The 14,534-nt window shown below is 45.5% G+C and overlaps 1 protein-coding gene across 1 annotated transcript; it reads right to left on the reverse strand.

The window, feature by feature from the left end:
• Positions 1–225: 225 nt before the first annotated feature.
• Positions 226–8,753, reverse strand: LOC135783402 (B-cell receptor CD22-like). The gene is made up of 8 exons (XM_065294079.2): positions 8,696–8,753; positions 1,927–2,262; positions 1,598–1,849; positions 1,257–1,520; positions 1,093–1,180; positions 658–697; positions 471–592; positions 226–341 (listed from the first exon to the last, which is right to left on the reverse strand). Exons 1-8 carry the CDS (start codon positions 8,751–8,753, stop codon positions 269–271), a joined length of 1,233 nt encoding a protein of 410 aa, XP_065150151.2. The 3' UTR covers positions 226–268.
• Positions 8,754–14,534: the final 5,781 nt, after the last annotated feature.

Below are 14,534 nucleotides of genomic sequence, written 5' to 3' on the forward strand. Positions count from 1 at the left end.
TTCAAAGAAATCCAGTGTTAAACAAACACATGCACAACTTAGCTGCTAACTATATTAATTGCTGCCATAATGCTGAATTCTTTGGGAAGCTGAACAAGCTTAAATTACCCTCACAAACAACCACACACTTTTTAAAGTACCCATATAAGGACTTTCACTGTACTCCTTCCACTGGCCAAACTATGTTTAGCAATGAGGAGTCCAACTCTTAAACAGTATTAATAAGTCAGAATGCATGAAATAGATTTACCCCCCCCAAAGGTCCTGGCTAAGGTCCACTGATGGATCCCTTGACTGTACTGTACATCACTGATTCATCCTCCATTATATAAACAGCAGATCTGTGGAAAAACAATGATATGAGATAAGATTGCTTTTGTTAGGGAACAATTAAAGAGTTTTCATTATAGAAGCTGGTGAAAATCATAATATTTGTATATTTTTTTTTTGAATGTGTCATAATTTTTCACCTCTCCAGCAACATCTCATCGTTTTCAGTCTTTGTGTCTTTGATGTGTTGGACAGTTGAATAGAGGATCTCCTCAGCATGTCTGAATTTTGGAGTTGAGACTCCTGATGAATACATATTATCCTACAATGAGAGAAAACAATCGTAACTACAGTCTGTTTGCAGCAATTTGCAGTTTTTTGTTTTACCTGATTTTGTCTGATGTCATCAGGTCTGTGTTTGCACTTCCTGTAATAAAGAATTATATAAAATTATTAGAAAAAAAATTATGTTATTAAATATTTGCAGGTAAGGGCTACAACCTCAAAAGTTACATGTTAATTTCATTTTAAGAAAACAATTCAATCATGTGTTCACACATTTTTTTTAAGTAACTATACTGTATACCAGGGGTGTCAAACATACACCTTGCACCCCAGTGGCGGATGGTGACTTCTGTTTTTGAGGGCGCTGGGTGTTTTTTTTTTACATTCGTTGCAATAAAATAATTAAATCAAGATGAGCTAAATATCAAACACTGTTCAGACTGGCCACTGTAATATCAGTATAACGTCAGAAGACAGGGCTTCAGTAGGGTTTGTTGTTAAAAAGTTTTCTTTATCTAACAGTCAAAATAAACTCACCACACAAACACAATGATGAGAATGAAAATGAATAATCCACATCCAGTTGAGACTCCAGCAACCACATACAGGACTGAGTCTTTTCCTCCTAAAACATGAAAAGTGACGTTATATAAAATATTTCCTATTTTTTTCATATTCTCTTTAAACCCAAAGTTGTATACCTTTAACATTGACTGACACAGCAGCAGATCTTTGAGATCCGATGTCATTCTGAGCCTCACAGTAAAACCATCCACTGTGACTGGAGTTAATGTTAGTGATGCTGTACGTCTGTCCAGATCCAACAGATGATGTTTTATTCACCTTAAACCAGCTGTAGATCTGAACAGGTGGATTTGATTCACTGCTGCAGGTCAGATTCACTGAATCACCCTCCATTATTTCACCAGATGGATTCACCAGCACACAAATCTCTTCTGGAGGATCTAGAGAAACATTCATAATCAATCTGTATTCTCAAGTCTTTAAATGGATTTTATAAACTTATTGAATATGAACTTACAGATGACATTGATATATTGATGAGGTGATGTGAGTTTGTGTCCCTGTACAGCACAGCTATAGTTGCCTGAATCCTCTCTTCTTACTGACTGCAGGATGAGTTGATTGTTTCTTGCTGATCTCTCACTTAATAACTGTGTGTTTTTAAACCAGATGAATGTTGATCTGTCAGTCAGACTGCATCTGCTTTTACATGTAAGAGTCACTGAATGTCCCTTCATCACTTTCTCAACTGAAGACTCCACCTGAAGATCTGACAACACAACACAGATACAGATATCTACATGGTATTCAACACACATTATTATTATCAATGAGTGATTCACTTACCTGTGATTTTCAGAGTCACGCCAGGTCTACCAATCCATTTGTCTTTATCAGTGATGAATCTGAAATAGTATTTGTGTGAATCTGTCTTTCTCACATCAGTCAGTCTCATGGTGCCGTGATGTTTATCTTTCAGATACTGAATCCTCTGACTGTATTCAGAGTCCTCAGACAGATCTGGAGGATCAGGACTGTTAATCTTTGTCCAGAATGTGTTATTGATCTGATGTCCAGTAGGGTATTCATAAGTGCAGTTTATTATCACTGTTGAACCCTTTAGTGCACAGATATATGAGGGGCTGTAATTCACACCCCACACATCATCAGCACTATAAACTCCTGAAACACACAATGATCACAATGAATACATTAACAGCAGCTTCAGCAAACGCACAACTAAAACTTATAAAACATATGGGGCAGTTTGTCATGAAAATGAACTTCGGAGTCAAGTGCAAGTTAACAATATTTATTTAGAAAAGGAGATAGAGAACTGGAGAGCAAAGTCACTGGTAGATCCACACACGGCACACACCCGTTGACTCACTCTGGATGAAAACACTACTGTGGGAATGAAGCACTCCCACAGTAGGAGAGAGTGAGTCGGCGCTACACAATAATCCAGTACAGATCCGAAGGGAGAGAGAGAGCCACCCACGCACTCCGTCGAGAACACCAGCACAGTCACCACACGCAACAGAGGGATGATACACGCCGCTCTGAAGGTGGATGACAGGCGGAGATGGAAGATGGAAAATCCAAGTTCTCAGACGGGTAATCCACTGTGAAATCCTGATGTAGAAGAGCCACTCGGAAACCACTGGTCACCGCCTAAAAACGAAGCGAACCAGCGGTTCCGAGAAACAACAGTCGTTAGAGTCAATATAATCCACAATGGTTAATAGGTGTACTCCACTCACGGGTGATGATGCAAACCGGAGAGAGACAGAGACAGCTGGTATACCGCCTAGAAACGAAGCGAACCAGCTGTACCGAGAGACAAACAAAGTCAATGAGATCCAGTACTCCACAAGCGAGCGGTCCGGGCGAAGACGAGTCCCCGAACGCCGAAAACCAAACCTGGGGTAACAAGAGGAGGAGACAGAGAGCGACTGACAAGACAAGGCAGGGCAGCAGGACTGTGATAAAACAATGAGCGCACAACGAAGGACAGGACTACGTGCAATATAAAGGAAAAGGTAAACGAGACACCACCGGTGAACAATTACCGAAACAAGGGGGCGGAGTTAGTGAACACACGAGGAACCGGCACCACAGGTAAACAACACACACACACAGATCACACAGCCATCGATCACCGAGCAGTCATGACAGTAGCCCCCCATCCACGACCGGCACCAGACGGACCGGGAGACTCACCCTGTCGCCGACGGAGGTCCTCGATCAGCCCAGGATCCAGCAAATCCCGACCCGGAACCCAGCTCCTCTCATCAGGACCGTATCCTTCCCAATCCACTAAATACTGAAATCCTCTGCCCCTGCGGCGAGAGTCTAGTAACCTCTTAACAGTATAGACGGGCACCATCCACTAGACGAGGGGCGGGGGGATTAGGGGCAGAGACAGGAGGGTTATAGCGAGCAAACATCACAGGTTTAACCTTGGATACATGAAAAACAGGGTGAACCCGACCAAGAGAAAGGGGTAACTTGAGCTTTATCGTCACCGGATTAATGACCTTAGAAATACTGTATGGCCCAATGAATCTCGGAGCCAGCTTACGAGAAGGCTCACGGAGAGACAGATCCTTGGTAGAAAGCCATACCTTTTGACCACAAACGTAACGGGGTGGAGGTCGCCGATGACGATCAGCTGCAGCTTTGGTTCGTCTGGAATTAGATAATAACAGTGTCTTAGCTCTCCTCCAGGTGCGTCTGCACCTGCGTACGAAAGCTAATGCAGACGGAACCGCTGCCTCGGGTTCCTGTGATGGAAACAGGGGAGGTTGATAACCGATGGAAAGTTCAAACGGGGATAAATTGGTAGACGTAACGGGAAGAGAATTATGAGAATACTCAACCCACGGGAGCTGATCGCACCAGGAATTCGGATATTGTGACGACAGACAGCGGAGCGTTCTACCGAGATCCTGATTAGCCCGTTCGCATTGCTCATTGGTCTGCGGGTGATAACCAGAAGACAAGCTGGCCGTGGCGCCAATTTGTCTACAAAACTCCTGCCAAAAACGAGAGATGAACTGAGGACCCCTATCTGACACTACGTCAGTCGGAATACCATGTAACCGAAAGACGTGATTAATCAAAACCTGAGCCATCTCTTTAGCAGAAGGTAGCTTGGGCAGGGGAATGAAATGAACCGCCTTCGAAAAGCGATCCACCACAGTTAGAACAACAGTGTTACCATTAGATGCCGGTAAGCCAGTGACAAAATCAAGGGCTATATGAGACCAGGGGCGGGAGGGCACGGGCAAAGATTTAAGCAGACCAGCGGGTGGTAAATTAGATGCTTTATTACGAGCACAAACCGAACAGGCTAGTACAAACTGTCTGACGTCAGTGGACATAGAAGGCCACCAAAAACGCTGACGGACGGCAGCCAACGTTCTCCGAATACCTGGATGGCCGACAAACTTGGACTCGTGACCCCACCGGATGACATCGGAACGTAACCGCTCAGGAACCCATAGGCGACCCGCTGGACACCCCTCCGGAACTCCCCCCTCCCGGCCGGCCTCTCTCACCCGCTGTTCGATTCCCCATACGAGGGCGCCGACCACCCTCCCCTCCGGGAGAATGGTCTCCGCCCTCTCCGAATCGGACTTCTCGAACAGACGGGAGAGAGCATCAGGTTTGGTATTTTTCGAGCCAGGCCGGTACGAGAGGGTGAAGTTGAAACGATCAAAGAAGAGTGCCCAACGAGCCTGCCTAGTTGTTAGTCTTCTGGCCGAACGGATATATTCAAGATTTTTATGATCCGTCCAGACCAGAAAGGGCTCCGAGGTTCCCTCCAACCAGTGACGCCATTCACCCAAAGCGAGTCTAACCGCCAACAGCTCCCGATTCCCTATGTCGTAATTACGTTCTGCTGGGTTTAACCGGTGAGAGAAAAAAGCACACGGATGTACTTTCCCATCAATAGACGATCGCTGTGATAAAACGGCGCCTACCCCGACATCAGATGCATCCACCTCCACTATAAATTGTTTAGCCGGATCGGGAATAGAGAGGACAGGCGCAGAGATGAACCGGGACTTTAACACATCAAAGGCCTCCTGAGCCTCTCTATTCCAACGGAAACATACGTTAGGTGAAGTGAGAGCAGTAAGAGGCTTAGCGATCTGACCGAAATTTCTGATGAAACGCCGATAAAAATTGGCGAACCCCAGAAATCGCTGAAGCTCCTTCCGAGTGTCGGGTACTGGCCAATCGGCAACCGTCTTAACCTTAGCGGGATCGGGACGAATCTCTCCCTCGGCAATAACAAAACCCAGAAACGAAACCGACTTCCTGTGGAACTCGCACTTCTCCGCCTTAACGAATAGCTGATTCTCTAAAAGCCGTTGTAAAACCATGCGAACGTGCTGAGTGTGTATCTGCATGGAGGGAGAAAAGATGAGAATGTCATCGAGATACACAAAGACAAATCTGTTAATCATGTCACCCAGCACTTCATTGACCATGGTCTGGAAGACAGCTGGAGCGTTACAAAGACCGAACGGCAGAACGGAATATTCCCAGTGTCCTGAGGGTGTGTTAAAGGCTGTCTTCCACTCATCGCCCTCTCTAATACGTACCAAGTGATAAGCGTTGCGCAGATCTAGCTTGGTAAATACGCGCGCTCCCTGTAATAACTCGAATGCTGATGACATTAATGGCAAGGGGTACTTATTCTTAACAGTAATGTCATTCAGCCCTCGATAATCAATGCACGGATGAAGAGACCCGTCTTTCTTCTTTACAAAGAAAAATCCAGCACCAGCTGGAGACGAGGAGCGGCGAATGAGACCGGCTTTAAGAGCGTCATTAATGTATTTATCCATAGCCTCTCTTTCTGGTTTAGCTAGGGAAAATATACGACCCTTAGGCGGAGAAGTGTTGGGAAGTAGTTTGATCTCGCAATCATACGACCGATGAGGAGGCAGAGAAGTAGCCCGGGACTTACTGAAAACCTGATACAGATCCGAATACTCCGTCGGGACTCCTGAGAGATCGATAGCCGGAACCTGCGAGACAGAACAAGAGACAAGAGAAGGAGCAGAACACGAAGACTTCCAAGATAACACAACATTGTTCTGCCAATCAACGTGAGGATTATGTTTGGATAACCAGTCATGACCTAAAATGACTGGTGATTGTGAATCCTCTAAGATGTAAAACTCAATCTCCTCACGATGATTGCCAGAAACAAACAAACTCACAGAGGGTGTGCGGTGCGTGATCACAGCCATATGCTGGCCCTTCAATGTCCAGGCAGACAAAGGAGAGGAGAGAGGGATGAGTGGAATACCCCAGGATTTGGCCAACCCAGCATCCAAAAGACACGCCTCCGCACCGGAATCCAGCAACGCCTGTGACGGGAAAGAGTTAATAATAACAGGTAATGTAGTGCTGCTTACGGGAGATTTAAATGACGATGCGCCCACCGAGACTCCCAGGTTCATCGGCGGGCGTGAGCTTTTACCGGACAGGTAGCCGCCAGATGCCCCGGCTTGCCACAATATAAGCAGAGGCCATTAGACAGCCGACGATTTCTCTCACCAGCAGAGATACGAAACTTGCCCAGCTGCATAGGCTCCTCGGAGGGCGTCTCTGAAGCAGTCTCCCCTGGTTCCGACATCAGATGACGAAATGAGCGTCGCAGATCTCTCTGCCGATGGCGAGACTCCACCCTCAGAGCCAGATCGATGGCAGCTTCCAGTGACGTGGGTGGCTCCCTCAGTGCAATCTCGTCTTGAATGCCCGGTGTGAGACCCTCGAGGAATTGCGCTCTTAATGGCGCGTCGTTCCAGTTGCAGCAAATAGCGAGAGTCTTAAATCTTATAGCAAAGTCTGTGACGGAGTCATTACGTTGCCGTAATCTCACCAACTCAGCCGCTGCCATGTCCCCCTTGAGTGAGCGATCAAACAACTTTAACATCTCATCCTCGAGAGCCTCAAATGAAAGTGTAAATGGAGCTTTAGCCCCCCAGGCGGCCATACCCCAGTCTCTCGCTCTTCCCGTGAGTAACGTCAGAACATAGGCCACCTTGGAAGTGGATGAAGAAAATCGACAGGGTTGGAGCCCAAAGACGAGAGAGCACTGTTGCAAAAAGGATCTGCAGGTGTTGGGGTCGCCATTGTAGGTGGGGGGTGTTGCCGTGTGTGGCTCCCGTTCAAATGCAACAGATCCTCCGGATGAGGCTGGGGCTTCATGGTGAGGAGTCACTTGGTCCAAGCGATTGCTGAGCTCTTTAAGTTGCTCCGACAAGATACTGAAATCTCTGGCAGCAGCAGACAATAACGACGAATGTTGGTCGATGGCCGCCCCCTGCTGGTGAAGGGCGGTCTGCACCTCCAGACTCTCTAAACTTGCTGACTCCATTCGTGGCGCGCTCATCTGTCATGAAAATGAACTTCGGAGTCAAGTGCAAGTTAACAATATTTAATTAGAAAAGGAGATAGAGAACTGGAGAGCAAAGTCACTGGTAGATCCACACACGGCACACACCCGTTGACTCACTCTGGATGAAAACACTACTGTGGGAATGAAGCACTCCCACAGTAGGAGAGAGTGAGTCGGCGCTACACAATAATCCAGTACAGATCCGAAGGGAGAGAGAGAGCCACCCACGCACTCCGTCGAGAACACCAGCACAGTCACCACACGCAACAGAGGGATGAAACACGCCGCTCTGAAGGTGGATGACAGGCGGAGATGGAAGATGGGAAATCCAAGTTCTCAGACGGGTAATCCACTGTGAAATCCTGATGTAGAAGAGCCACTCGGAAACCACTGGTCACCGCCTAAAAACGAAGCGAACCAGCGGTTCCGAGAAACAACAGTCGTTAGAGTCAATATAATCCACAATGGTAAATAGGTGTACTCCACTCACGGGTGATGATGCAAACCGGAGAGAGACAGAGACAGCTGGTATACCGCCTAGAAACGAAGCGAACCAGCTGTACCGAGAGACAAACAAAGTCAATGAGATCCAGTACTCCACAAGCGAGCGGTCCGGGCGAAGACGAGTCCCCGAACGCCGAAAACCAAACCTGGGGTAACAAGAGGAGGAGACAGAGAGCGACTGACAAGGCAGGGCAGCAGGACTGTGATAAAACAATGAGCGCGCAACGAAGGACAGGACTACGTGCAATATAAAGGAAAAGGTAAACGAGACACCACCGGTGAACAATTACCGAAACAAGGGGGCGGAGTTAGTGAACACACGAGGAACCGGCACCACAGGTAAACAACACACACACACAGATCACACAGCCATCGATCACCCAGCAGTCATGACACAGTTACCCGGTCAGGGAATAGACTAGTCCTAAACTAAACTGAACGTCCAAACTGAAAACAACTTGCACTGACATATCTTAATATACATCAGTGCCCTTCGTTCTGCCTCAAAATGCACACAAGTAATGTTTTTAGTAAGACATGTTTGTTAAAACTAGTTATATTTCGCAATTAAACTAAGACCTAGTAATGGCTTAAGCTAATCCCAGTCCAGGAAACCACCCCCAAAGTGTGAAGATCTTTATCTTAAACACAAATGAATCTCAAATAATGAATAATGAATGAACTCACCGTGAATCATGAGGAGAAAGATCAGAGGAGGAGGACCCAACATGATTGACATCACCATAGCAACACCTACATTCAAAACATGATGATCCGTTTCAGCTAATGAAGACTTTTTCTCATTTCATTTCTTTGTTTCCCATAAACTCATTGAAATAACTCACAGTTATACTATGATGAGTGATCATCTGATTTTATGTTTAATATTAAATATGTAAATATGATTTATAATACCACACATTATATCACATCCAAAAGAAAGTTATTTTACACTGTGCTTTTTAACATTAATACCTTTATATTCTTAATCAATGCACATTTACTGCACTAATTTACAGTAAATGTCCATTTAAATATTTAAAACTTTATAAATGAAAATTACTAGCTTTCAGTAAAGCCCATGGCATTCAGCACCCCTAAAACTTGGAGTAAGAAATGTTGTTATTCAAAAAATTTTGTTCGTCTGCGGATTAGCACAGTACCTGGGGTGACTCGTCCATAGACTTAAACGGAGAGAAGTAGCGCCGGTTACAATGTTCTTCCACAAGACGCATGCAGTTTTGTGTGTCCCAGTGTGTAGTTGCTTACATGTGTCTGTTGTTAAAGTTTATCGTATGGTTTATCGTTAATTTGAGACTCATTTTAACAATCGGAAGTCATGTAGATGTCACAGGAGTGACGATCTTTTAGGCGGAACCAAAAATTGGGAAAGTTTGGTTCCGCCCGGATGTTTCCGCCCGGACCGGTAAGAGAAAACACCGGACATCCGGTAGCGTCGCGAACGCTGTAATCAGCCGAATGACATACAGCTGAGAGTCATTAAGAGGAGCGCCGGGTGATTGGACGATGGCAACACTCAGGAGAGTATTTTAGAGCAGTTTAAACCACAGTTGGGGTGCTTATTATTCCTGTTGGTGGTGTGTATCGTAGCGCTGAGTTGGGCTCACCGGGTACGCTATTTTGGATTGCTGTATTTGCTCTCTCTCTCGTTTGGATTATAGACTTACGTTGATGAAGATACCGAAGACCTTATAGGTAGAAGAATTAAACGAATACTGACCTTGGATGAAAGAAACGAAGGAAGGAAAGACGCACCATTGTGAGTATACGTTTGTGGAAAAGTGGTGTTGGTGGCTGAAAACCACCCTGTCTATGCATCTGGAGTCCTAGCAGTGTGAGATCAATCTTGGGGAACGTGGGACGAAGAAAGTACAGCAGTTGTGAGTAACGGAGTCTCCTTATGGGAGTGTTGTGCATGTATTTGACCTGTATATCTCTTTGAGTGTTTTCGAAAGAGAGTGGGTGGCCCTACCCCTGAACCAGCGCGGTGGGTGAGCCAAAGGGTCTTTGTGCTGAAACAGCTCCAGTGACGAAAACAAACACTAGGCCAAGTTTCCATCTCCATATTCTTCGTCCAGAGTGAGGTGAAGGAAGACGGGCGTCTATTGTGTGCACTGAGCGTGGTGGGTGAGTCTTGGATGTAGAAATTTTCACTTGAAGTGGTGCTGTGTAATGCTGTGTATTGCAGTGAGATTGCTGTTGTCTTGTCTGACGTACCCCCGCCTCCAGTCACTCGTTCTTGAGACGACGAAGAAGAAGAACGGTCCTAGAGTAAGACCTGTACATGAATATGCTGTGAGTGTGTTTCAGTCTTAAAATCACGGAGTGGCGTCTCGAAGTATTTTCCCAGCCAAGCGCTCGGCGGACTTGAGTTTAGGAGTGGCGGTGAAGAACTGTGCTATTGATGGTGTGTGAGTATTACTTATAATATTGCTACCTTACCTGTGTCCTTTTATCATCACAGAGCTTGAGGCGAAGGAGATCCGCCGCCCCGAGGTCTCGACGAAAGGGCGCCCCGGTCCAGTTTTCGATTGACCAACGGGTCTCGAGGAAAGGGCAGCGCTCGACCCGGTGTGCCGGCGTGACGTTCTCGCCCCTCTGTAGACCAACGAGCTCGCCGAGAGGGTTTTGGCCCCCGGCGTCACATAGGAAACCACTGTCCAGCTGACGCATCGCGTAGCCAGTTATCGTAAGTCCGCCACCCTGTTAAGTAATTTATGACCTGTTAAAACTGCCAAATCAACAGGGAAGAGGAGTGTGTTGTGAGAGCTGTGCAGAGAGCCATACCTACCTCGAAGCGGTAGTCAGCAGACATCTGTGGAGAGAGAGAGAGAGAGCCAGCGTGAACGTGGAGATACCGAACTGTGAAGAGAGCCATACCTACCCAAAGCTGTAGTCAGCGCAGAGTCATCTGTGGAGAGAGAGAGAGAGAGCCAGCGTGAGCACTGAGATACTGAACTGTGAAGAGAGCCATACCTACCCATAGCTGTCGTCAGCGCAGAGGCGAGAGAACCATTGGAAACCGATTCATTGTGCCTTTGTGTCCCAGCAGTCATCTGTGGAGAGAGAGAGAGAGAGCCAGCGTGAGCACTGAGATACTGAACTGTGAAGAGAGCCATACCTACCCAAAGCTGTAGTCAGCGCAGAGGTGAGAGAACTATTGGAAACCGATTCATTGTGCCTTTGTGTCCCAGCAGTCATCTGTGGAGAGAGAGAGAGAGAGCCAGCGTGAGCACTGAGATACTGAACTGTGAAGAGAGCCATACCTACCCAAAGCTGTAGTCAGCGCAGAGGTGAGAGAACTATTGGAAACCGATTCATTGTGCCTTTGTGTCCCAGCAGTCCTCTGTGGAGAGAGAGAGAGAGAGTCAGCGTGACCGCTGAGATATCAAGCCGTTCAGGAAAGCCCAACGTCCCAGAAGCTGTAGTCAGCGACGAGGTGAGAGAAACCATTGGAAACCGATTCACAGTGTCTTTGTGTCCCAGCAGTCATCTGTGGAGGAGTAGAGAGAACCCGTGTGAGTGTTAAAGGAACAGGCAAGGAAGGAAACCCATACTTACCAAGAGCCGCAGTCGGTGAAGAGGTGAGAGAACCCTTTCGAGGTCGATCCACCGTGTCCTCGTGTCCCGGCTGTAGTCTGTGGAGAAAGAGGGAACAGGGAAGGAGAGTGAGTCGACAAGCAAGGAGCTGTGTGAGATAGGCGGTGAACCGCCTCGAGCTAGCTACAGGTACACGGATAAGAAAAAGTCTATACCAACACTGAGTTTGATCTATTCTGCCTCCAGGAAGGAAGAGGAGCGCGCCACGGGCAGAGGGAACCAGAGGCGGGAGCCCGTTCCCCGACGCAACCCCCCCATCCCCCTGTCACTCGCTTGCTCGTGGCCCCTTGGAGGACAGATCTGGACATTAGTTTTTAATTCCCCTTTCCCCAATCCCCAGTACTTTTAAATATTTAAATAAATAAAGAATATTTTTTTTATACTTACCTGTTCCTCGTTGTTGTTTGGTCATTGGGTTGGTTTTGGGGACCTCCTCGAGGTGGGAATTGAGAAGGGGCGTGGCTTAACCACTAGCAGCCAGCCCCTGGCTTGTGACATAAACATGATGTCACGTGCGTCTTTTCTGGTCAGTCATCATGGAAACATGGCATTTGGACCAGAGTGAAAGCAAACGACATATCACTATATCCCACCAGTACCAGTAAGTCATGTGTGAAATCACTAACTGTGGCATTTTAAATGAATTGTTATTCATTCCTAGATTTATATCTGTTATTTTTCAGTTGTGTCTGACTATCACACTAGACAATAAATATTTTTTTTTAGTTTGTCACTCGTAGATTAATATGAAGGGAATAACGTTTTTAACCCTTAGTGAAGGAGTCACAAGTGTTTTGTTTTAGACATATAGTAAAGGCAATGGTTCAATTAACTCTTTCCCCGCCATTGACAAGATATCTCGTCAATTAAGAGAAAACGCTTCCCCGCCAATGATGAGATTTTCCGTCTTTCCGCAATACCGCTATTATCCACCAGGTGGCATCCTTCCACAACTTTTTAAACCCGGAAGTATTGCCCTATGGCAAGCGGCTGCATGTCCGTGTCTGTTTTAAAGATCGCTCTGAATGGGAGCTCTATGAAAAGTCCGTCACAAAAATTGAATTATCTCAGCTTTTTGCTCAAAATGTGGTGTTTTTGCAGAAACCTACCCATATACAAAAGCTGATTACAAAAGAACCACTGAAGGAAGGATGAAACTTTTTTTTGTTTGAAAGCAGAGGGTCTGTTCTTTCATTTGGTATATTGTATTTTTATATATTTAAAGAAGAACATTTTCTGGAAGGCATTAAACTTTGGTGAAAATCATGAAAAACGCTGGCGCTGGCTGGCAACTTTTTTTAAAAACGCTGGCGGTGAAAGAGTTAAAGGACTGTTAAAAGAAAAGCTGTAAATTAACAAACTATTAATAAACCTACCATGGGCCCTATTTTAACGATCTGAAACGCAAGTGCGAAGCGCAACGCGCAAGTGAGTTTGTGGGCGGATCTTGGGCGCTGTTGCTATTTTCCCGGCGTGAGAAATAACTCTTGCGCCGGGCGCAAATCAATAAGGGGTTGGTCTGAAGTAGGTTCATTATTCATAGGTGTGGTTTGGGCGTAATGTCAAATAAACCAATCAGAACGCTATCCAACATTCCCTTTAAACGCAAGGGCGCAAGTTCCATGGCGGGTTGCTATTATTATGACGGATTTACCAGGCGCACGCCAGGAGCGGTTCACAGCCGAGGAGACCGATGTCCTTGTACGGAGGAATCCCACGCTTGCCAGCATAAATCGGGCACGCCGTGTAACGGGAGGTGGATCTGCCTCAGGACTTGACGCCAGCAGAGGACATCGCTGCGTCCACCCTCACCGCTGAAAGGGTTTGGGGGCTTTGAAATCGGACCCAAGAAACGCAAGCAAGGTCCAACCCCAAAGTACTCTTACAAATCAAGTTCATATACATTAAGGTTTCTTATGAAAACATTTTAATTATTATTTACATAAAATAAACGTAATACAGCCACACAACAAAGTTATGAAAATATTTTAATCGTTATTTGCATGAGAATAAATAAAAACTATCACCACAATGCTCACCACTATGATTCCCCTTATCTCGTGTATTAATATTTTTAAGTGTAACAATTTATGATTTGCAAAAATAACTGTTGCATCTGTGTAGATTAGATAAGCAAAGTGTATGCGCGTTGTGCACCCTATACATTATGGTCAAGCATGCGCCCTTAAAATAGCATAATGAACAACGCGCCACTGACTTTAAACTTTTTTTTTCTGGTCAGTGGCGCAATTGTTTTTTGAAACTGCAAAATAGCATCAGGGATGGTTTGCGCTGGAACACGCCTCTTTTTTTGCGCTGAACCACCCAGGGAGCGCAAGTTCATTCCCTAGTTTGCCGACGTGCTTCTGTGACGGGAAAAACCCGCTGTGCGCCGGGGCAAAATACGAATGATACATGCGTCACTGACAAAGTCAATTGCGCTGGGTGCAAGATAGAGCCCCATATGTTGTAGGCATAAAAGTTATAAATTAGGAGATTTGTCATTTTGACAAAGGCTTAAAACAATACACTGTATCAGAATCACTTTATTTGCCAAATGTATATCAGCAGATACACAGGAATTTGATAACACATATCAGTAACACACAACATATATACATATAGCTACCAAAACATGCCACAAAACAATCAATTTAAATAATACAATAGTCCAAAAAATGATGCTAAAAATTGTGCTAAATCAGCTTTTCAAAAGGGAAATGTCTCTTGGGAAAAAAAAAATAAAAATTTTCTTACAATTAAATTTTCTTTTTAAATTTGACTCAAAAGACTATGACTATGTTAAATCTGTGTTTGTTCTGCCATGTGAAAATATTTAGGTATTTGATTTCTATATTAGGAAGTAAAACCTCATAAATAAACTTTCTTGTTTTTTACTGACCTA

This window comes from Paramisgurnus dabryanus, chromosome 2 (assembly GCF_030506205.2).
Source record: "Paramisgurnus dabryanus chromosome 2, PD_genome_1.1, whole genome shotgun sequence".
Classification (NCBI taxonomy): Eukaryota; Metazoa; Chordata; class Actinopteri; order Cypriniformes; family Cobitidae; genus Paramisgurnus; species Paramisgurnus dabryanus.

Excerpts from the sequence above, each read along its gene's own strand:
- LOC135783402 (XM_065294079.2), bottom strand. The coding sequence starts at position 8,753 with ATGGTGATGTCAATCATGTTGGGTCCTCCTCCTCTGATCTTTCTCCTC. Across the intron at positions 2,263-8,695 it reads CTTTCTCCTCATGATTCACG|GAGTTTATAGTGCTGATGAT; the intron begins GTGAGTTCATTC and ends TGTGTGTTTCAG. Across the intron at positions 593-657 it reads ATGACATCAGACAAAATCAG|GATAATATGTATTCATCAGG; the intron begins GTAAAACAAAAA and ends CTCTCATTGTAG.